The 20,615-nt window shown below is 48.3% G+C and overlaps 10 protein-coding genes across 10 annotated transcripts, besides 29 other annotated features; all 10 read left to right on the top strand.

Annotated features, from left to right (window-relative positions):
• Positions 1 to 20,615: part of a sequence feature (heterozygous, Esmeraldo-like haplotype) that runs on past the window's edge.
• Positions 23 to 56: a microsatellite.
• Tc00.1047053510241.100 (hypothetical protein, conserved) lies at positions 175 to 942 on the top strand (the record flags this gene model as incomplete). Its single annotated transcript, XM_807211.1, has 1 exon — positions 175 to 942. One exon carries the CDS (start codon positions 175 to 177, stop codon positions 940 to 942), a length of 768 nt encoding a protein of 255 aa, XP_812304.1.
• Positions 1,126 to 1,148: a sequence feature (AT_rich).
• Positions 1,183 to 1,218: a microsatellite.
• Positions 1,289 to 1,314: a microsatellite.
• Tc00.1047053510241.90 (hypothetical protein, conserved) lies at positions 1,437 to 3,431 on the top strand (the record flags this gene model as incomplete). The annotated part of the gene is made up of 1 exon (XM_807210.1): positions 1,437 to 3,431. The coding sequence occupies one exon, from the start codon at positions 1,437 to 1,439 to the stop codon at positions 3,429 to 3,431; it is 1,995 nt and encodes a 664-aa protein (XP_812303.1).
• Positions 3,545 to 3,566: a microsatellite.
• Positions 3,769 to 3,816: a sequence feature (T-rich).
• Positions 3,870 to 3,892: a microsatellite.
• Positions 3,980 to 4,027: a microsatellite.
• Positions 4,055 to 4,099: a sequence feature (G-rich).
• Positions 4,264 to 4,302: a microsatellite.
• Positions 4,434 to 4,476: a microsatellite.
• Positions 4,513 to 4,597: a sequence feature (A-rich).
• Positions 4,733 to 4,757: a microsatellite.
• Positions 4,757 to 6,112, top strand: Tc00.1047053510241.70 (heat shock protein, putative; the record flags this gene model as incomplete). The annotated part of the gene is made up of 1 exon (XM_807209.1): positions 4,757 to 6,112. One exon carries the CDS (start codon positions 4,757 to 4,759, stop codon positions 6,110 to 6,112), a length of 1,356 nt encoding a protein of 451 aa, XP_812302.1.
• On the top strand, positions 6,433 to 6,978 carry Tc00.1047053510241.60 (nascent polypeptide associated complex subunit, putative; the record flags this gene model as incomplete). Its single annotated transcript, XM_807208.1, has 1 exon — positions 6,433 to 6,978. The coding sequence occupies one exon, from the start codon at positions 6,433 to 6,435 to the stop codon at positions 6,976 to 6,978; it is 546 nt and encodes a 181-aa protein (XP_812301.1).
• Positions 7,077 to 7,103: a microsatellite.
• Positions 7,338 to 7,979, top strand: Tc00.1047053510241.50 (60S ribosomal protein L10, putative; the record flags this gene model as incomplete). Its single annotated transcript, XM_807207.1, has 1 exon — positions 7,338 to 7,979. The coding sequence occupies one exon, from the start codon at positions 7,338 to 7,340 to the stop codon at positions 7,977 to 7,979; it is 642 nt and encodes a 213-aa protein (XP_812300.1).
• Positions 8,036 to 8,058: a sequence feature (AT_rich).
• Tc00.1047053510241.40 (hypothetical protein, conserved) lies at positions 8,250 to 10,061 on the top strand (the record flags this gene model as incomplete). The annotated part of the gene is made up of 1 exon (XM_807206.1): positions 8,250 to 10,061. The coding sequence occupies one exon, from the start codon at positions 8,250 to 8,252 to the stop codon at positions 10,059 to 10,061; it is 1,812 nt and encodes a 603-aa protein (XP_812299.1).
• Positions 9,394 to 9,490: a microsatellite.
• Positions 9,513 to 9,541: a microsatellite.
• Positions 10,166 to 10,189: a microsatellite.
• Positions 10,206 to 10,265: a microsatellite.
• Positions 10,492 to 12,141, top strand: Tc00.1047053510241.30 (hypothetical protein, conserved; the record flags this gene model as incomplete). Its single annotated transcript, XM_807205.1, has 1 exon — positions 10,492 to 12,141. The coding sequence occupies one exon, from the start codon at positions 10,492 to 10,494 to the stop codon at positions 12,139 to 12,141; it is 1,650 nt and encodes a 549-aa protein (XP_812298.1).
• On the top strand, positions 12,497 to 15,223 carry Tc00.1047053510241.20 (hypothetical protein, conserved; the record flags this gene model as incomplete). The annotated part of the gene is made up of 1 exon (XM_807204.1): positions 12,497 to 15,223. One exon carries the CDS (start codon positions 12,497 to 12,499, stop codon positions 15,221 to 15,223), a length of 2,727 nt encoding a protein of 908 aa, XP_812297.1.
• Positions 15,348 to 17,678, top strand: Tc00.1047053510241.10 (hypothetical protein, conserved; the record flags this gene model as incomplete). The annotated part of the gene is made up of 1 exon (XM_807203.1): positions 15,348 to 17,678. One exon carries the CDS (start codon positions 15,348 to 15,350, stop codon positions 17,676 to 17,678), a length of 2,331 nt encoding a protein of 776 aa, XP_812296.1.
• Positions 15,418 to 15,442: a microsatellite.
• Positions 17,865 to 17,933: a sequence feature (A-rich).
• Positions 18,051 to 18,071: a microsatellite.
• Positions 18,145 to 18,180: a microsatellite.
• Positions 18,255 to 18,309: a sequence feature (A-rich).
• Tc00.1047053510241.5 (uncharacterized protein) lies at positions 18,588 to 19,685 on the top strand (the record flags this gene model as incomplete). Its single annotated transcript, XM_807215.1, has 1 exon — positions 18,588 to 19,685. The coding sequence occupies one exon, from the start codon at positions 18,588 to 18,590 to the stop codon at positions 19,683 to 19,685; it is 1,098 nt and encodes a 365-aa protein (XP_812308.1).
• Positions 19,832 to 19,869: a microsatellite.
• Positions 19,956 to 20,018: a sequence feature (A-rich).
• Positions 20,158 to 20,193: a sequence feature (AT_rich).
• Positions 20,255 to 20,292: a microsatellite.

Raw genomic sequence — 20,615 nt, 5'->3', positions numbered from 1 at the left:
TGTGCGTCTGCGACGATGTCTCATGTATATATATATATATATATATATATATATATTTTCTTTGGTTTTGCCCTATTGCGTGGCTGCTCTTGTGAGAAACGAGGAGGTGGGAAGGGAACAAAGGGTGAGTGTAGACGCCGGCGCATTGACAAATCCGAAAGGCGAAGTGAAGGAATGGGAGTGAGCGCACGCAGTCAGAAGCCGTACGTGCCCATCGACACCTGCAGCCCGGGTGGGACATGGATCGAGGAGAAGCGATACAATAAGGTGCGGCACGAGAGCCATAAGCGACAAGCTTGCAAGGTTCTTTGCGGTAATTGGCAGGAAGAGAAGTCGCTAGAAGACGACCTTCTTGCGCAGCGACCGCTTCTGCCGGGGTCAGTGCCGGCCGACGATTTTGTGCAAACGGCAGTGCTGCAGGCAAGTCTGGATGTCATACGCGAGGGAAAAAATGGACGCTACGCCGGTGGTTATCAGTCAACACCCTACTTGACGATTGACGCGCGAAATCCTCATTTGCGTCTTTTGCAGACGACACAGCGCCATGACTACTGCGAGGCCAACGGTGACGTGCGACGCCTGCGGCGCCCCGATATGGGTGCACGCAGCCGTGTACTCCTCGAAGTTGCGTTGAAAGCAGCGAAAGAAGAGAAAGAGGCATGTGACAGGGAACAACAGACACGTCTTTCGCGCTTGGCAGAGGATGGAGGTGGCATTTATCTCTCGACGTATCATAAATCGCACTGTCGTGAAGAGGAGCTACCAATCATCAATGAGCTGCGTAATGATTATCTCTCTGATGAACCTGTCACGCTTTATACGGGTAATCCCGTAACAGGATGTATAATGACAGTGCACGGCAAGACACCTGTGGAGCCAGTAGAGGGTCGCTCACGTTTTGGACGTCATACATATTTTACCGAACGGAAATATATGCTTTAGTGTTCTGCGACAGACGATGAAGGAAGGGGAGGAAATGTAGAGAATTTTACTCAAGAATTGCACCAGATGCCATCTGGTGCATTGTCTTCTTTTTTTTTTTTTTCTTTGGAGGAGTTTCCCTTGCGAATGAGAGCGAAGGAATAATGATGGTATTGTTCTGTAAGCGTGGTTCATGAAAACCCCTTTTTAAAAAATATATATATTTTCCTTTTCTTTTGGCACTTTTGAAGTTTAAAACGGTATATATATATATATATACCTATACATTTATACATACGCAGCGAAACCTCTCCCCTGACCCTAACCCCTACCTACCAACCAACCAACCTTACGTAAAAATAAGTACAAAAGGAAAAAAAAAAAAAAAAAAAAGGACTCACGGTGTAGCAGAGGACATAAAGAAGGGGAGGGGGATATTTATTCATATATTCATATATTCATATATTCATTTGTAAGAACGACGGTGGATTCTTCTCAGTAACAGTGGAATCAAAATGGGAAGCGACCTTTCGGTTGTAGTACAGGCCTGTGCTCCAGTGCCTCATGTCATTCATGAGACTTGGAAGAGGCGGAGCTCTTCTTTTGGTACAGAGAAGAACCATGCGTTGCCGATGTCCTACACGGAGTTGCGTCTTGTATGCCGAGAGAGCCTTAACCCGGAGATGCTGACGGAATTTCCGAAAGAAGAAGTGACACCGTCGCCTGTGCGACCCATTGTGACGGATACAACTCCTCACTTTCTCAGTTTTCTCGACCTTGAAGACGCGACACTGTTTTCGTTTTTGCACGACGCACTGCGCTGCAAACGGTGCAAGGGGCGGATAGGGTTTGTCGTGGATCCCTCTGTTTGCATCGGTCAGCGCTTATATGAGGCGGAGCAGCGACATATTTTTACGCAAAGTTTTTCCATTTTTTTATCCAAACTTGTCGCTGTCATGAAATTTGTTGCCCCCAGTTGTCATGATGATTGGACTCAGGGAACGGAGGGTGAGTCGCCTTTGGATGGCGATCTTGTCGACACACGACCCAACACACCAAACAAGCCCCACTCATGGATACCGCATGAATTTTTTCTTTTGGAAATTCAGCAGGGCTTATTGGATGATGTGAGCGGGCCGTGGCTCTTGCGCGACATTGTTGACCATATGGGTCACGTGTTGCACTACCACTCGGCTATTTCGTTTTTGTGTGGTTCGAGCAACCAATCTGTCATTTCATCTAGGGACATGCAAGAGAAGCTCATGTCGGGGGAGACGTCAACCTCCAGTTGTGTCCTTACTCGTGTTCGTGCATACGGTGACATTAATGAAACCTCATTGCCAGATTCCGACACGGCACAGTTTGTCTTTTGTAGATCCCTTCAACACGTACTTCTCTCGCAAAACAACATGTCTCGGGTGGGGCTTCGCAAATGCCTGTTGGAGCTTCTTAACAGTAATGAGCAGGATCAAGTATCACCTGCCCGCCCTCTTCAAATGATTGATGTGAGAGAGAATGATGAGTCGGATGCGATGCAGCGATTTGTTGCTGAATTGACATCATATACGGGTGTACAGATTATTATAGGAACAAGTGGTAAACGGTGGCGTCACCGCGCGCATTATTTTATCAGTAAGAGTCTCCCTCATAGGGGAGTTGGAGGTGTGGGTATGACGCATGCTTTTCCAGAGGACGCGCCATACTCCAGATTGAATATGGAGGAGAGAATTCTTTCAGGTTTCCGGGGGGATCAGTCACTTTTGCCGGAGAAGAGTGAACCACATTCTGTGGGGAATACGGGTGACAGTTCTCAAATGATGCCACATTTTGAGCGTGAAGGCAAAAGTTTATTTGCGTCTTATAGTGAAGAACCTCGTAATGAGGAGGTGAACAAATTAAATGCGGCCTTTACTTTCACTGCTGCTGCTGCTGCTGCAGGGAAGAAGGGCGAAAAAATGGAACCAAAGCCGTCGGACAGCATGTCCCGAGAATCTCTCCTGTTGGATGAGGATGATGTCAACGAGGGGGAGGTGGATGAGAAGAGAATGCATTCACTTCGCCTGGAGGGGGCGGGTGAGTTGGAAGCTGAAGCCGGACATCATAAAGAAATACTGGAGCTAAAAACAAGTTTAATGTCCGATTCTCCTGCCACTCCTCCCGTTTCATTCTCTCGGATCCAAAAAAATGAAACAGGCATCGTGTCGCAAGATGTAATATCTTCCATGCATGAAGTTGAAGGCTCTCCAGCTGATTGCATTGCTTCCGCACTACCAGTAGAATCGCTTGACAAGCTGGAATCTTCTGTTTCCGTGCCTCATATTGTGGGGAGGGACCAAACTTCTGTGGCAGATCGAGTGGTGTCCGTTCCTCCATCCCAGTTGAAAAAAAAAACACGCCCCAAACCGCGTAATGCACCACCCGCGGCAAAAGGTGGGAAATCGGTTCGTGCCTCTAAGCGTTTGCAACCAAACAGTCACGATACGGCATTAAAAGAATCCAAATCCCCTTGATTTTTTCTCCTCAACAACGTCCCGATGTTTCTCCAACGCCCAGAACAAAATAAGTGCACTACCGGCGAACGGGGAGCAATGCGCCAAATAAAGGGGCCCCTACAATAGAGAAAAAACAAACAAACAAACAAACAAGAAGAACGGGGGTCCCCTCTACCCTGTGTGAATAAATAAAATATTCATTCAACGGTAACGCCCCATCCACATCCCCCCCGATTCTAAAGTCTTTTGACTGCTGAAATTAGAATATTTGTAATATTACAGCTAGTGGTGATGAAAATTCGGAAAATTTGATGTTTTTTTTCTGTTTTGCAACGAACATTGAATATTTGCTGAGAAAAAATGAAAAGAAATAAAAAGAAAAAACAAACAAGAAAAAAAAAAATAATAATAATAATACTTACAACGGGAAACGCGCATGAATACAAAAGACAAAAGTATATATATATATATATATATATTTAATTGTGACGGTACTTTAAGTAAAAGCGCATATGCATAAGTTTGCAAGATATACATATAATACACCTGTATATACGCATAATCATTATATATATATATATATGTATGTATGTATGTACATGTATTTGTATGTGAATTTCTCTTCCGTTCATTTTTATTGTTTCCTCTTCTTTTGCCTCCCCCCCTCCCCCTCCCCCTCTCACTTCTTTTTTTTTGTTTAGTTCATTCAATTTTTCATCTGCCCGGTTCTCAGTGATGATGGCGATGGGATGGAGGGGAGGGAGGGCGTCTTCCACACACACACACAGTGCTGTTCTGGCCGCTGTTACCGGTTTTTTTTCGTTTTTTCTTTTTATCCGCTCCGGCGACATTCTCTTTTTTTCTTTTTTTTTTTTTTTTTTTTTTTTTTCACCGTAAAAGGAAAGCGTTATTTATGCATGCATGAATAGTTTTGCCATTTGCCACTCGAGAAATAGGGGACGAAAAACAGTCAGTGAGAAGAAATGAAATAAATGCGTGCTTCTGTGCCGAGTGCCTTCCTTTATTTATTTATTTATTTATTTTTTTTTGTATATATTTCTTTTATTTTCCTACTTTGTACAAGCACTTATAATGTGCATTTTTATTTTTATTTTTTTCCTTCCTCTCTCATTTGCTTTTTCTTTCTTTATTTATTTTATTTTATTTTTGTTGTTGTTTTTGTTGCATGAAAACCGCAGGGCGCCTTTAAAGGAGGTGCGTTCACCAAAACCGTGATAATTGTGCAGGAACAGTCATATTTATTTGTGGATAAGTGGAATTGGGCTTCTTATCCTGAGATTGCGGTGTGAACTTAGGGGAAAAGAAAAAAAAGAAAAAAAAAAATGCTTCAGCGTACCTGCAGCGGGTCACTTTACGCCGTGCTGGAAGTGGCCAGAGACGCGACGCCTCAAGAGATCAAGAAGGCGTATCACCGACTGGCACTTCGTCTTCATCCAGACAAAACTGGTGGGACAACCACGGAGCAGTTCACATTGATCCAAGAGGCGCAGTCCATCCTTGGCGATCCAAGGCAGCGACGTGTGTACGATACATTTGGCAGAATGGGCATAGAGTCTCTCCGACAGTTTGGAGACGGGATGGTGGTGATGACCACTGCCGGCATTCGTTGTGCATTTTTTATTATTGCTTTTTGGATGCTGCTGTGGTTGCTCACATTGGTACTTGTAATTGTACGATTAGACTACAACAAAGGCTGGCCCTGGGCAGCTGTGTTCGCTCCGGCGTGGGTAGCACTTGTTCCATTGCTTCTAATTGGCGGATTGTTAGTTTTTCATGGCGCCACCAGGCGAGAAATTGCCTCCACACTGCTGGGGCTTATGTGTTTCCTTGTTACTTTTGCGGTTGCGATGTTTGTGGTCGGACTTTCTGGTGCTCTCACATGGACCATTGCGTTAGCTCCGAGTGCAGCAATATACGTCTTTCAGAGCTGTTTTATTTTACGTTACCTTCTTCCTTTTCAGTTTCGAAATGGATTTGCTGAATTCATTCCTCCAGGTTCGTCTGTATGCTTATCACGGATGTACTGGGGGTTTTTGTTGGAAACAGTATTTGAAAAGTTGTGTTGTTTCAGCTTTATTAGTCTTGCCTTGCTACGCGCGGCGCAAACAGGAGGGGAAGATACATCAAAACCGATCTCCTTCTGGATAGTTTTTACTCCTCTTATTTTGTACTTTGGGTGCATGACGTTTGTTTCTGCCGCACGAAGATTTTTTGCGGGAACAGTGGAGGGGCAGTCATGTCTCCTGAGCCGACTGTGCCATGCGCTGACGGCCGCCATAGGTTACGCCAGTCTTCTTTTTATGGCATGCATGTTGGCGGCGAAGTGTCAAGCTGAGCAGAATCACAAGGCGGTTTCTCTGCACCCCTCAGCGGCTGTTGCGCTTCTTCCTCTGGAAGTGGCGCTCGCATTGGCCGTGCTGTTACCCAGCTGTATTTTCTACAATGCAGAACTCCTCTTTGGAGATGTTTCCACAATGGATGTAGCAGAAGATGACGGGAGTTTGGCGCCAGGGGGTGATGACGCGTTTGACCGTGGCGGATTTATGTACAAATTTATGCGGAATAATTACGCGAAGAATGGGGGAAGGGGAGAAACCGCGGCAGGGAGCTCCGAAGCGTATCGCGGGGAGTGGGCGCCGGACCCGCCACATCTTAAAACGACGTATCGGGGGATTTGATCGGGAAGTAGTCAGTTGGTGACGAACAGTTATTTTGGGGGCGGCAAAGCAGTGGTGGTGAGCTGGTGGATGTGGTTTATAAATCCATCTTCGGGCTTTTCTTAGGTATTCTTTCCGTTTCCCTTTGCTTTGCGTTCGGATTGTGAACCGGCGTGTGTGTGTGTGCTGTGTGTTTTGCCTTTTTTTTGTTTTTACTCCGGGGTGTCGGATGGCAGTCTGGAGTGCATTTCTTTTCTCCCACACTCTCCCTCCTTCACTCCTTCTATTGCTTGTATCCCTCGCTTTGTAGTGCTTCGCTGCTAACACACTGCCAACAGATAATGTCTACCCCGCAAGTGCAGAACCCCCCGGTGGAGGACGACGAGGTTCCTACCCTGGAGGCTGCGGAAGTCCCACAGGTCGCCAAGCAAACCAAGCGCTACGCAAAGGCCATGGCAAAGATGGGGCTTAAGCCGGAGCCTAACGTTGTTAAGGTGCACATCCGCAAGCACGGATCTCTCTCCTTCCTGGTGAACCAGCCGGAGCTCTACCGTTTCCCTGGCACAAACACGTTTCTTGTCTTTGGTGAGGCTCAGCTTGGCGACACCGCAATGGAGGCTCAAGAGGCTGCCGCCCGCGCCGTCTCTGGTGTCGTTCCGGAGACCGAGCCACGTGTTGAGGAGGTGCCCACCACGGCTGAGACTCCTGAGACCCCTGTTCCCGCCGAGAAGACTGACGACGCAGACGCCGAAGACGGTGGTGAATTGGACGAAAGGGAAATCAAGGTTGTGATGAGCCAGGGAAACACAGATCGTGCAGGGGCCATCCGGGCTCTCAAAAACAACAAGGGTGACATCGTGAACGCCATTTTGGAGCTAACGATGTGAAATAATTCCAGCTGGATCGGATTACAAGATAAGGGAAATTGTGTGTAAGGTAAAGCCATTGCTAATTTTTTTTTTTTTGTTATTTTCTTTCTTTATTATTGTTTATTTATTTATTTATTTATTTAAAAAACGACAAGGAGATTTGACCAAATGACTCGCTGTGGAGATTGATCCCTAGTCGCATTGAAGGTGTCGGCGATTTTTCTTCACAGTGCCATTTTTTTTTCTTTTTTATGCTGCTCATTATTACTCTTATTCTTGTTATTATTTTTCTTGACTGCTGCTGCCACTTCCCTTTTTTTATTCTTCCGCCTATCCACACACAATCTCTGCAGGTGGTTTGTTCACAGAGTTTTATCATGGCCCGCCGCCCCTCACGCTGCTACCGCTTCTGCAAGAACAAGCCGTTCCCAAAGTCGCGTTTCTGCCGTGGTGTGCCTGACCCGAAGATCCGCAACTTTGACATTGGCAAGCGCCGTGCCACGGTGGACGAGTTCCCCGTGTGCATCCACGTGGTTTCCCGCGAACTGGAGCAGATTTCCTCGGAGGCGCTGGAGGCTGCCCGTATTCAGGCCAACAAGTACATGGTGAAGCGTGCCAACAAGGAGGTGTTCCACATGCGCATCCGTGCCCACCCGTTCCACGTGCTCCGCATCAACAAGATGCTTTCCTGCGCTGGTGCCGATCGTCTGCAGACGGGCATGCGTCACTCGTACGGTAAGCCGAATGGCACCTGCGCTCGTGTTCGCATTGGCCAGATTCTCCTGTCGATGCGCACGAGGGAGGCCTACATTCCGCAGGCGCTGGAGTCTCTCCGCCGTGCCAAGATGAAGTTTCCCGGACGTCAGATCATCGTCATGTCCAAGTACTGGGGCTTCACCGACATTCTCCGCTCCAAGTACGAGGAGCTGCGCGACGCCGGCAAGCTGCAGCAGCGTGGCACGCACGTCAAGCTCATTGTCCCCAAGGGCAAGATCACCCAGTACAATTTGCTGGCGTGAACAAAACCACCTTTTTTTTCATATTTGATGCTTTTCTGTTTCAGCTTTTAAGCATCTTTTTTTTTTTATTTTTATTTTTGCGACGTTGATTTTTGCTTGGGCTCATTTTGCCGTTTGTTGGTAATTTCTTGGTGGGGTGAACTAATTCCCTTACGGCAGCCAGCAATTTTGCTTCCTTTTTTGATTTGTTCTCGTGAATTTAGGAAGAGGAGAGCTGTGTGATACCTCAGTTCTGGGGAGGTGAGTATCTCCTAGTGTTTTTCTTAGAATATGCCAGCAGCCATGTACAATGATTCTGCGACAACGGTGTGTGAGTATGTGGTGCCTGTTCCGCTTACAAAAGGCGATTGCGTGACGATGCTCTCTGTTATTCATGCCCTTGAAGAACTTGATCAAATATCTAGCTGTGTGTTTGGAAACATCGAAGCCGCAGTGCGGAATTCCCGGGAGACATTAGAGGGACTTCAGGAGCGTATTGAAACGTGCACCGCACGTGTCAAACAACTGCAGGGACGACGCGAGGCGATGGTAGTGAAGAGTCGGTCTCGATTTCCTAATGGTTGCTATCGTCCCATGCACCTTGCCCAGGCCCCAAGGGAAAGACGAGGGAGATTTTTGCGACACCGGCAAGACGTCATGCCTGTGTTGCTCCCCGTTGATGAGTCGGACAGTGACTCGGAATATGTATTGGAGAATGAAGGGAACGCTGCTCTCAATAATAGTGAGAGCAATGGTGTCTCTGGCCAAGGGAAGCGTGGCAATCTGGAGTGCAAAAACTTTTACCAGCGGCCCATTCGACGACTCGAGGGGACGGTGGAAGAGCAAGGGCCGGTGAGACCGCAGCACCCTCTGCAGCGCGTGGAGTTGGGTGACGTTATGCCGCTGGCAGCATCTTGGCGGTATCACACCGTAGCAGAACGGGGGCTTGGTCGTCTACCGCGGCAGCTGATGAGCGTGGGCTCATTGCTGCTCTTTAACACTCGAGAAAACCTTTACAAAGAGTATCACGAGTTGGATGTCCTGAAACAGCAGAGGGAGGAGCGTGTGGTGGCTGCCAAGCGGCGGCTCGGTGGGGCAGCAGATGTGCACCGGGATTACATGACGCGATTTTCTTCCGATGACTATGCCTTTATTCCGCTTATGGAAGAGGTGGCAAACCTCATGGATGACCTCCCCGAGGACTTACCACTGGAAGGCATCGCTGAAGTTGCCTGGCACGCCTACACACTGGAAGCCGCGGATAATATCGCTCCCAGCTGGCAGCGGCGACTCGGCGATGAGAGTGAAGTGGCAACAGAGAACGCGGCCCCCCCACGCGGCGGGAAAAAGGCCCATGGACAGACACTAGCAATCACCCTCGGTCCGGCAGAAACACCAACGACGTCGTTGATTAATCCCTCTTCTGCGCTTGAAGCACCGCCGCCACCGCCACCACCGCCACCACCACCGCCACCGCCGCCGCCGCCACCTGCAGGCAAGGCACCGCCACCACCAATACCACCACCACCGCCCGGCTTTAAGAGCATGAAGGCTCCACCGCCACCGCCACCACCACCACCACCGGCGATGATGATGAAGACAGCAGTTCAACCGGCAAGAACGATGACGGCGATCCCGCCACCACCACCTCCACTATCAGCAGAGGCAGCGCCTTTGCCAATATCGCCAATAGCACCTGGGCCACCGGCAGCCAGGAGTCTTCCCAAGCTTGGTAACCCGCCTCCCGCACCGCCACTGCCCCCACCACCACCCCCAAGGAAGAATCCCGTCACGAGAGCACCGTCCAAGGCAGATCCTCGGCCGGCACCCAAAGTTGCTCCTCGGAGCAACTTGGATACATTGTCTTCTCTTCTTGCTAATCGCCGGAAGGGCATTCTGGGAATGCACTCCGATGAAGATGAGGATGACGACGTACCTCAGTCAGCCCCTTCAAAGGGAATGAGGGGCGTTAAAGAATCAGCTTCCCAAGCATCAACGGCGCCGCTAGTCTCCGTTCCAAAATCAACTCCGCCTCCTCCACCGTCTGCCACGGGCAAGTTGATTCCGAGGCGCGTTGACGATGATGACGATGATGATTGGTAGCAAAGCCGTATTTTGTCCCTTTTAAAACGCCGGCTTGAAGGGGAGAGTTATTTGCGTGGCTAATCCAATAATCCTTCATGGGTGCCGTTAAAGGGTTTACGCTTCAACAACAAAAACAAAAACAAAAAAGAGAAGGGGGCTTTCTTGTTTGTTTGTTTGCTTGTGTGAGTATGTGTGTGTGTTTGCTATTTTTTTTATCAGTTTCTGCATTTTTCATATCAAATTTGGCCAGTTCAGAGTTGGGCTGCGTGGAAATCAATGGCTTGCAACTGTCTGAGGTCATTCCCTTCTGCCACCCTTATGTTGCGTGCTCCTAAGGGGAGTGGGAAGGCAGGTATAACGTTTGTTACGTCGGTTTTTTTTTTTATGGTTCTTTTTTTTTTTTTTCGTGGCATTCATTGCTTCAAAAGGAATTTCATCGCGCAACGACATGGCGTCCCCAACTGCAGGTGAATCAAAGACAAATAGCGGCGGGAAACCATCGGTGTATTCTGCAACGAGTTTTTTCCCTGCCATGCTTGCAAACCCGCTTACTGTTCGGGCAACGGTGTTGCGTAGGCCGGAGCTCTTTGAAGCGGCGTCACCCGAATTGGTAGAGGAAGGCGACGTTCTTTTTGATGTTCTTAGCAACCCACTTCATCATCCCTCTGCCAATTGTATGACCAACGACGCCCAGACCAAGGTGCGGCGGCGCAGCAAGGCGGCAGAACTTTCGGTGCACGGCATTGGCTCTGTTCTTTCACTTCCCACCTCGCTTGGAAAGTTTTTTGTTGGACAACCTTTCCGCGCCTTTTTAAGCTTCCACAACGCTGCCACCTACCCGCTGGCTACCATGGCGTTTTCCATTGTGTGTCTGCACCCGACATTGCATCGTTCAAAGATTGTGAATTACGAGTGCTCGCACCTAGAAGGGAAAGGAAATGCGTCATTTACGGTGGAGTGTTTGCTCAAGGAACCAGGCCAGTACACACTCGATGTGCTGGTGACATACATGGATATCGCCAAGGAGGCAAAGCGTCTAACTTGGTCTTTTAGCATCCAGGTGGAGCGCGCCATAATTGAAGTGAGTCGGACTATTCATGTTGTCCCCATTATAACTCGGCACGGCAAAGACACGCATGCTCAGCTGCGTGCTGCAGGTCCAACTCTTGAGGAAGCGATGTCAAATATCACTTTGCCAACCAAAAAATATGTTTTATCAGTTTGCTTGCAAAACGTGTCATCCGTACCTTTGTTTATTGTGAGCGTAAAACTACACACAGATGGCGTTTTTCAACTTTTGCCACGGCCGCGCCGCTCATCCACGAAACCGGAGTCTTCATTACCGCCATGGTGGCCTGCCAATGTAGCGAAACCGAGGCAAGATGAAAGGGCGTTTCGTACGCACTACACTGGCGGTGGAGCCGACGCTCTGGAAAGCGTTTATTTGCGCCCAAAGGACAAGCATTGCTATTACTTTGAACTGGTGGTGAAGCCGGATATACTTTGCTCTCTTCCACTGCAACACACTGCATCTGGTGCTCCTGCGGCAGTTGTTCCTTCAAACTTTACAGATGTTGGGTATGTGGAGTGGAAGTGGTGTCGTGCTAACGGTGATAGTGGGGCAGAGCATAGCAGTCGGGTGCGGGTGGACCACCTTTTTATGCAGCCAATGCTGGATTTTTTTGTACTCAACGTGAATCCAGAGACACCTACTGCCGGAAAGCCCACAACATTTGATTGCGTCGTTGTGAATTATGACTCGGATAAACAGTTTGATTTGGCTCTTCGGGTTCGTCCCGATCTTTTAGCGCCGTCCTTCCTCTATGCGGGTCCACTACTTATTCCTTTAGGCCTCATTGAACCACGTGGAACCATAAATTTTCCTGTTTCGCTTCTGCCGTGGCAGCCCGGCTGGGTCGTGTTGCAGGGTGGGTTGGAGCTCTGTGACGCGAGGGCACCCGCAACTCTGTTATGGCCATTGCAACCGGGGAAAACGCAGCCTTTGCCACCGAACTCATCCACCATTTTATCATCGGCAGTGACAGACACACCAGAGCAGCCTTACCCTCCGGTTCTTTGCGAGCTACTTGTCCGCTGAGCTTGTTTTTATTGCGTTTCAGGGCGTTTTTGTGATGCATTTATTTCCTGCTGAAATCGTTGACATTGAGAAAGCTTTTTTGTTTGCTGTTGTTGGTATGTATTTTGGTTCAGCGTGGGTATTATTGCCTCATTTTTGTTTTTTCACGCCCAATTATTCAATTGTACATAAATCTTTGCATACGCATACATATAATGCCTGTTTGTGTTTTTTTTTTTTTTTGTTGTTGTTGTAGGGGTGGGGGTGGGGCGGGGTAAAGGTGGCTTTTTTGCACGATTGTAACTTGGCCAGCGTGGGCTTTTTTAAAACTGCGTCTGCACTCTTGCGGGGAGGGGAAGCAAACTTTAGCGAAAGCATGAGGACTGCTAGCTTTCTAGGGAAAAAGGCGTCACGGGTTGGATGTTTTTTATTTGGTGGCGTCACCGTTGCGGCATCTTCTCATATTCACCGGGCCTCGTGGCACACGTCAACGCGGTGCATAGTGAGCGGTGGTGTGAGGAATGAGAAAGCGGGAAAGCCCGCAGTGTCCTCTGTGAAGCGCATGCCGCCGCCACCGCCGCCAGCTGAGAATCAGCAGCAGAAACCGAGAGCCTCATCTTCACACATTTACCCGGAGCCGCCGTTGGCGTCGCAGCGGCCGTTGCTTGACGTGGAGGATATCATTCGTGCCTTGGTGGAAGTGTTTGTTGCGTACCAAAAACACCTTCGAAACTGTAATGCGACGAAAACAGCGACAATAAGCAACATGAATAAAGGCGGAGGGACCGATGTTAACGTTCCATTCTATCCCCCTGTTCCACTGGAATACGTTGAGGAACAATTTGAGTCGCTGCTGCTGCGTCTACTCCCGGCCGGTCTCACTCGCGGTGACGGCGATGCCTCCAAAGTGGTGCGTTTTTCGGATAACAGTGCTGATGCCGATAAGAATAGGCGGCAAATTGCGAGTCGGATTCAGAGTTCTGGCGTCTTCCACCTAACATCCACGCGGCGCAGAAATTTTCAACGCGAGGGAGCAAGTAGAGACGATGGTGAGACATTTTTTCTTCGTATTAGACCAGGCGTTCGGGAGTTGGCAGTTGAAATTGCGGCGTTCCTTTTCTCGTTGGAACCACAAAACGGTACTGTGAGGAAGGCGGTGCCGCTGACGGTCATCCGGCGTATGTCTCTAAGCCCAGCCAACGTTGCTTTTGTACGCCACGAGCTTGCCAATGATGTCAAGCGCCTGCTTTTGGTTTACACGCACAGCGTTTTTTTCCTGACGAAGAATGGCACAATGGTGCAACTGTTAGAGCCTTCTGTAGGAGGTGGGGAAAGCGTTTTGCATGCAGTTTCTTTGAATACAACAGCAGCCACGCGAGAGCAGGCACAAGAACTTGTGGCATCAACTACACAGGTAAATAACATTCCAGAAGGGACCAATAGCACAGAAACGACTGTGACAACGGGGCCTGGCCAGTTATCTGTTCATTTTGCATCTGGCGAGAATGACACCGTTGTACACATGGGGAAGCGATTTATTGCACCGACTGCGATGGAGCGGTACCGGCTTTCGCAGCGCCTGATACCCTTTTTGGAGTTTGTTCCACTGACAAGGACCGTCATTAACACAAATAATGAGGGGAATGACGTTTCCTCCGCGGTGGCAGACACGGAAGATGGATTTGTCGATTTTGTCGCCGTACGTAATCGTGCGGTGGAAAAGTATCCGAGCCTTGCCCCTCTTTTGGCTTTTGATTACAATGATTTGCCCCAACTGTGTGATGGCCCTCTATTTTCGGCGCTCCGTGCATTGGGCGTGGAATTTTGTTTGGGACGTCCACTCCCGCCGCAGTGCCAGCGCAAAAGGCGGCAGCAGCAGCGGTCCACCACAGCGATGAGTAGTCTCCCGGTGGAGATGGGTCTGTTATTTCTTCGGCGGATAAGAACGAACAACGAAGCCGCGGCTTCAACGCCCATCTCACCCACAGGGGAGAAAATATCACTGCGTCTTTTGCTTTTAGACTTGCAAGCGGAGCTTGATGCAACCGTGATGCCACAATGGAGAAGGAAATGGTGGCCGTGGCCATCCCACATTCATCCCGTAGAATATAGCATTACTGAGGGGGAAGCCACAAATGGAGCGGAAAGGCACGAGGAGGAGCTTTGGGGCCACGCCTTCCTCAGGGTTCACGCGGCCGTCTATGAAGAGTTGGCGGCAACGCCAGCACAATTGATGCCATACGACTCAACTCCCGTTATTTCATTGAAGGAAACGAGTTATCCCGTTGGCGTTTCTGCCAATAGTGCCTTCGTACAGCATCTTTTGCGACAACTTACTCCACGACAACATGAAAAGTTGCATGATATCCTTCTTAGAGGCGTGCAAGGTCGTGTCCCGCCACTTATTCAACATGAGATAGAAGAGAGCGTTGCGTGCCTTTTTTTCCCATATGGACAATCCAGCAGAAGCCATGGGAATATCATTGACCAAAACAGTAATAACAGCAGTGGTGACAGCAACAGGGAAGCACAGCAGGAGCTAATAGTGTTTAACAAGTACGTGGAGGGTTTTTACGACAAAAATTTATCTTTACAATTGCCGTTTGTTCGTCCCCGTACACTGTCGGAGGAACCGCCACTCGTGTACCGGAGGCTTCTTCCCGCAAAGCTTGTGCTAGAAATTTTGTGCTGCCTACATCGCGAGCAGCTGCGTCATGCCGAGGAGATTGGACTTGAGGTTATTGATGATGATGAGCAAGTTGCTGACGGTGATGATAATAATTGCTTCCTCTCCTTTGTGCTCCTTCGCCAGACTCTTCAACCTGCAAGCCGGACGTACGTTCGTGATTACATTGGCGACCTGGCGATGATACCTCTTCTTGTGTCATGTTTCCCGCGGTACTTTTGTGTACCCGCAATCGATACCGTATCTTCATGGTCCTCCATTGGCCTTACACGTGAAGGACGGCATTTGGCTCAACTGCTGGAGGCATCATCCAAAGCAAGTGATGGACGTCCCCTGCCTTATCGGAGCCAGCGTACTGGGTGTTTCTTTACGGATGACACACGTCAACAAATGGAGGCCTTTCTTTTGTGGCGTTGAGTGCGAAGTGAGGCGTGCCATTTCATGGATTTATTATTATTATGAGCGTCGAAGAAGTGACGGAGAGTAAGAGGATGCATAATTGAGGAAGAGCTGACGGTTGAACTGCCAGGCAGCATGCGAGATGATATGTTATTTTCTGTCACTTTTTTTTTTAAATGGGGAAGTGGCTGAGGTATGCTTTTGTACGTACGTTTCTTTTCTTTTTTTTTTTTTTTTCACTTCGGCTTTATTTTTCAGCAACAATAGAAAAGTTGAGCGAAAACTGCGTGGAGGGAAATTGCTTCCCGGTGGGTGGCACACTTTGGAACCGGTGCCTGCGAAGAAGGATCCCATGAACGCCAACGATGTTCTTACCGTCATTAGCCCAGACGATGGGAAACGATTTCGTATCAACATTAAAGGGGACATTGGACGGCTGACGATTGGACGACTGAAGCAGTGCCTTGCCACGGCCTCCTCGTATTCGGTTCCCGTTGCCGACCAAGTCATCAAGTTTAACGGCACCCCGCTCACCCGGGACGATGAAGTGTGCGCCGCCTACGGTATTATGAATGGTTCCACGCTTACTGTGGAGCATCGTGCCAATGTTGACCCGACGACAGACCACACGGCATCCTTTGTCTCGCCCCACCGGCAAGCACTGGAGTACCAAACGATCCGGCAGCAGGAGGAAATTCTTGGCGACGAGGTTCTGGGACACGACAACACACTTCAGGTAAAAATTGACCAACTGCAGGATCAAGTTGAGGCAGCAGAGAAGAAGAAAATGAAGATTGCGCGGGAAAAAGAAAAGGCAGAGCGGGAGCTGGCAAGGCTCCGTCTGCAGGAGGAAGTTGCCGAGAAGCAAAAACGGCGTTTGACTCAGTTGCGAGAGAGGGAAGCACAGCGTGCGGCTCGGCGTGCGGCGGACTTAGCGGCACGACGCGAACAACTCAAGGCGGAAGAGGAAGCCACCCGGGCGGTCGCTCTGCAAAAACTTGACAACGAGCGACTCAGGGCGTCGTTAGAACAAGAACGGGCAGAGTACGAGGCAGAGAAGGAGCGTCTGGCGAAGGAACGGGAGGAGTACGAGCGGCGCGCGAAGGAGCGTGAGGTAAATATTCGCAAGAAGGAGATTGAAATAGAGCAACAGATACTTGCCGCGGAGCGCGATAGGAGGGAGCTGGAGTTAAGCCGGCTTGTGTCACACCAAAACCGACTGTTGTACCATGAACGTGTGGGTAAACCGCCACCACCCGAGTTGACGCACGAGGGAATGAGAAGAGGTGAGTGGTCTGGTAATGATCCATTTTCTTTGCCTGTTGCGACGCCGGAGGATAAGAATGTTGCATGGGGGAAACCCCAGGAAATAAACAACAACAACCCCCCAAACCAGCAATGGCAACTGAATCAGAAGCAATCATATAGGCAGAGTGATGCCCGGCATCCGTCTGGCCCAATAAAAAGTGAAGAAAATGCCACTGCAAACGCCCAGTTTGAAGACACATACCAGAACAGGCCACGGCCGCCAAGGGCTGCCGAAAATGTGGTGAAAATGATGTTGCCGGGCAGGGATAATTTTGCGTTGGCTCATGACGGTAATAACGTGTATAATGCGCGAGAAAATGCCATTGACAACCTGGTTTGCATGGGGAGGGACCTTGGCCTGGAGAACACGCTAGAGTTTGATAATAACAATACTTGTGTCATAAGTGTTGACGGGCAGTACAATTTAATAGTAACCTTTGATGCAACAACAGAGCGGCTCTATATTTATTCTACTCTCATGACAAACATTCCACATGACCCGGTCTTACGACTGCGTGTCTACGAGTTTTTGATGGAGGGAGCATTACTGGGGCGTGAAATGTGTGGCGGTGGCGTTGGGGCATCCATTAAGAATGATTTTATTCTTCTTTCTTCCAGCATATACTTGCCAACGAGTCTCCCCACAACCTTGAGCACTCTCGCACCCCAGTTTCTGTTTTCCCTCAATAAATGGCGAGAAAAACTGGGAGAGTTACTGAGCACTGTAGATACGCAAAAAATGACGAGTCCGAGTAAAAATGGACACAGTACTATAGAGGACACAAACGAATTGGACTCGAGGCACACGCCAGAGGAAAAAGCACCCCGCCGCATCCCTTCATCGACACGCAGCAGTAGAACCCAGAGTGCAGAGAGTGGGGCTGGTCGGCCAGTGATTGGCATAGAAGCTACGGATAGTGTCATGATTAATGGTGTTCCCTCCCGACATAACGGTGGTGTGTTGGTTGTGAATGTAGGAGGGCCTGCCGCGCTGGCTGGAATAAAACCACATGACATTATTAAAAAAATAGATTACAAGCGTGTGACAAGTCTTCGGCAGTTCCAGCGCGAGGTGTCTCGTTTAATTGTGGGCAAAATGGTGCCCGTTGTTGTGGAGCGGAGCGATGTGTTGCACACCATCTTTATCAGAGTGGGCTCAGCCTAATCCTGCGTGCCTTTTTATTGTGTTTGTGCAATCACGCAAAACAAATATATATGTATTTTTTTGCTTACGTATGAACGTGGTAGCGTATGTGGGGTGTAGATGGGGCTCTTATTTGTACGGAATGAAGCTTAGAGTTGGCATAGTTCTGCCCCACGATGAATGTATGCGTTTTCAAAGAGGGCTAACTTTCCTTATTTGATTTCCTTTGTTACTTTCTCTTTTTTCTCTCTTTTTCTTTTTTTTCTTCTCTACTTTGTCTGTGCGTCTGCTTGTTCTTTCCCACTTTCTATTTGTTGACCTATTCGAAGGTGGCCATTTCCATTCTCTTCGTTGCCCACACACATATCGATGTTGCCTTGCGCACTTTCCTTGTTTTTTTTTTTTTTTTTTTTTAGCGTCCAGTTGATTGTGTGGCTGTGGACGGGAATTATTGCGAGCGTTTGAGGTGTCAGGCCTTGCAATACAAATACATACATACTTATATATATATACATATATATATGACTAATCCCTTTTTGTCCCTCCCCACTTATTATTATTATTCATGGCTTATAATATTTTTTGTTTGAATCCTCCTTTTTTGTTTTCTTTCTTTTTCTTTTTCTTTCCTTCTTTCTTTTTTTTTTTTTTTGTGTGTGTGTGTGTGTGTCAGCGGCTGCACAACTCAACGAACGATTTTTTTTTTTTTTTACTCGCCGAGTCTCCTGCTTTTTCCAAGGGCCGAGGAAACGAGATTTGTTGTTGGTGACGGGGCGAAGACACTCTGCTGGGCATCATCATCCGGTGAGGTGAAAAAAAAAAAAGGGGGGGTGGTGGGGGCGTTTATTCACAACTTTTTTTTTTTTTACTTGGCTCGTTCTGAGAGTCCGTAACTTGTGGTGTGTGGGTGTGTGGAAAAGTGGCGGCCACATGCTCACTTATTTTGGCTTGCATGGGATTGCCGGGAGTCGTGAGGACAAAAGTTCCCTGGCATGTGAGAAGATTGGGCGTGTCTTTGGTCGGGATTGCGGTGCCTTGGCGTTGTCGAGGGAGGAGGACGGTTATGCAGGAAGGGGCAAAAGAACGTCGACGGTTAGCGGAAAAAGTGTCTTCAGTGGCAAAGTTTCGTCTCGATGCTTATTGGGGGAATTCTTGAAAGCATCCACCTACACTATGGCGTTAAACCGATTTCTACTGCTTGCGGCCTTACTTGCCCTGCAGTCTGGTTCGCAATTGGTGTTGCAGCGGTATGAGGGACTTGTAAGGAATCACATAGTAGTGGTTCTTTTCATGAGCATGATTGTAGGGGCTGGGGGGAACGCAGGCAACCAGGCAGCGGTTTCGGCTATCACCGCTATTCTTGCGTCCCGTGAGTGCATTAATAGTAAAGGTCAGTTTCCACAAGGAAACACAGAGGACATTTCAGGAGAAAGTTTGGCACCGGAGAGACCTCGTTCCCCCTTGCTACTCAAACCATTTTATGCCCCTTCTTTCTTGCATTTGTTGAAATGGGATTCGCTTTTGATTTGCTTTCCATGTTTGGAACGTCTACAGAAAGTGTTGCTATGGGGTCGTCGGAAAAGTTTGAATACAGATATTAGTAGCGCTGGTCGGCAAGTTCATCGACCTGCGGTATTATCTCTCTGTGTCGTTTTGCGCTACGAGTTAATTGTAGCCTTTTGTTGTGGCTTTTTTCTTATGTGCATTGGAGCACTGAGGGTGATCTTTTTCCTCTGGTTCGATGATGATAATGACTACAGTGAGACATATTCCATTCGGTCGTCGAGTACTGCTTCCAATTTTCCGACAATAAAAGAGGGGAACCGAGGTTTTGCACTTGTGATGGCGCTTTCCCTTTCCATCTTCCTCATTGTATTTATCTCCGTTCTGGTTGGCGCTACATTACCGTATGTGTTACATTACATAGATATGAATATTGAACACGCCGCACCGATTGTGCAGGTGTTAATGGATTTAGTGGGCACGTGGCTGTGCTGTGTGACGTGCAGTGCCTTTGTTTCTCATTGAAAAATGGGGATGCGATCAAAAAGAAAAAAAAACAAAAAAAGGCGGATCGGTGAGGTTGAGTAAAATTTGGGGAGAGAAGAGACATGCAAAGGAATTTATTGCGTGGACGGTTCTTTACCGATGCATTTTAAAGCTGCATGGGCACATTCTTTTTTTTTTTTTTTTTTTCTTCTTCTTTTTTTTTCCCTCTATTTCAGTGCAGTTGTTTCATGGGTTTTTTTTTTCCGGCCGTTTTGGATACATCTGAGCCGATGTGCGTGTTTGCGACTGTCTTTCTTTTATTTTCTCTCTTTTTTATTTATTTATTTATTTTTGTCTTTGCTGATTTTTCTTCATGGTGATGACGGGAGTGGTGCTCAGCGGATAATTGAGTGGAGGACGCACGCAAGTGTTTATACATGTTTATGTACATATATTACGCATGCATGTGTGCCTTGCGACGTTTTCCGAAATTGTACTGCCCTTTTGCCCCATATTTTTATTTTTTTATTTATTATTTGTTTTTAATGGAGAAATCAACTTGACACATCGATTTAGCTTGCATATTGCGGAGGGTGTGTGAAGTGGAAAAAAGAAAAGAAAAAAGAAGAAAAGGAAAGGAAAGAAAGAAGGAAGGAAGAGATATAAAAATGGTTTTTTCTGATTTTACTCGAATGCGGTCGCCCAACAAAGCGGCGGTTCATGGCTTCTTTGAGAGTGTGGCCGAGGGGGTTGCAAAGGGGAAAAGCGGGCCGGCGTACATGTGCGCTGCGTCTTCGCTCAATTCTGCCTTTCGCACGTCTACCAGTGGGACAGCCGATTTTGGTGTCACCCTCGATGACGAGGACGGCGGTTCTCTCGCAGCAGACTTTGGCACGCACGGGTCTTCTTTCTTTGCCTCTGGCGAAGTGGAAAATGGATACAGACAGAAGACGGAAGTCTCCCTTCCAC

The sequence above is a fragment of the Trypanosoma cruzi genome, genomic scaffold (genome assembly GCF_000209065.1).
Source record: "Trypanosoma cruzi strain CL Brener 1047053516685 genomic scaffold, whole genome shotgun sequence".
NCBI lineage: Eukaryota > Euglenozoa > Kinetoplastea > Trypanosomatida > Trypanosomatidae > Trypanosoma > Trypanosoma cruzi.
The sequence above is the reverse complement of the archived record's forward strand: the minus strand, read 5'-3'. Positions and strand labels throughout refer to the sequence as shown.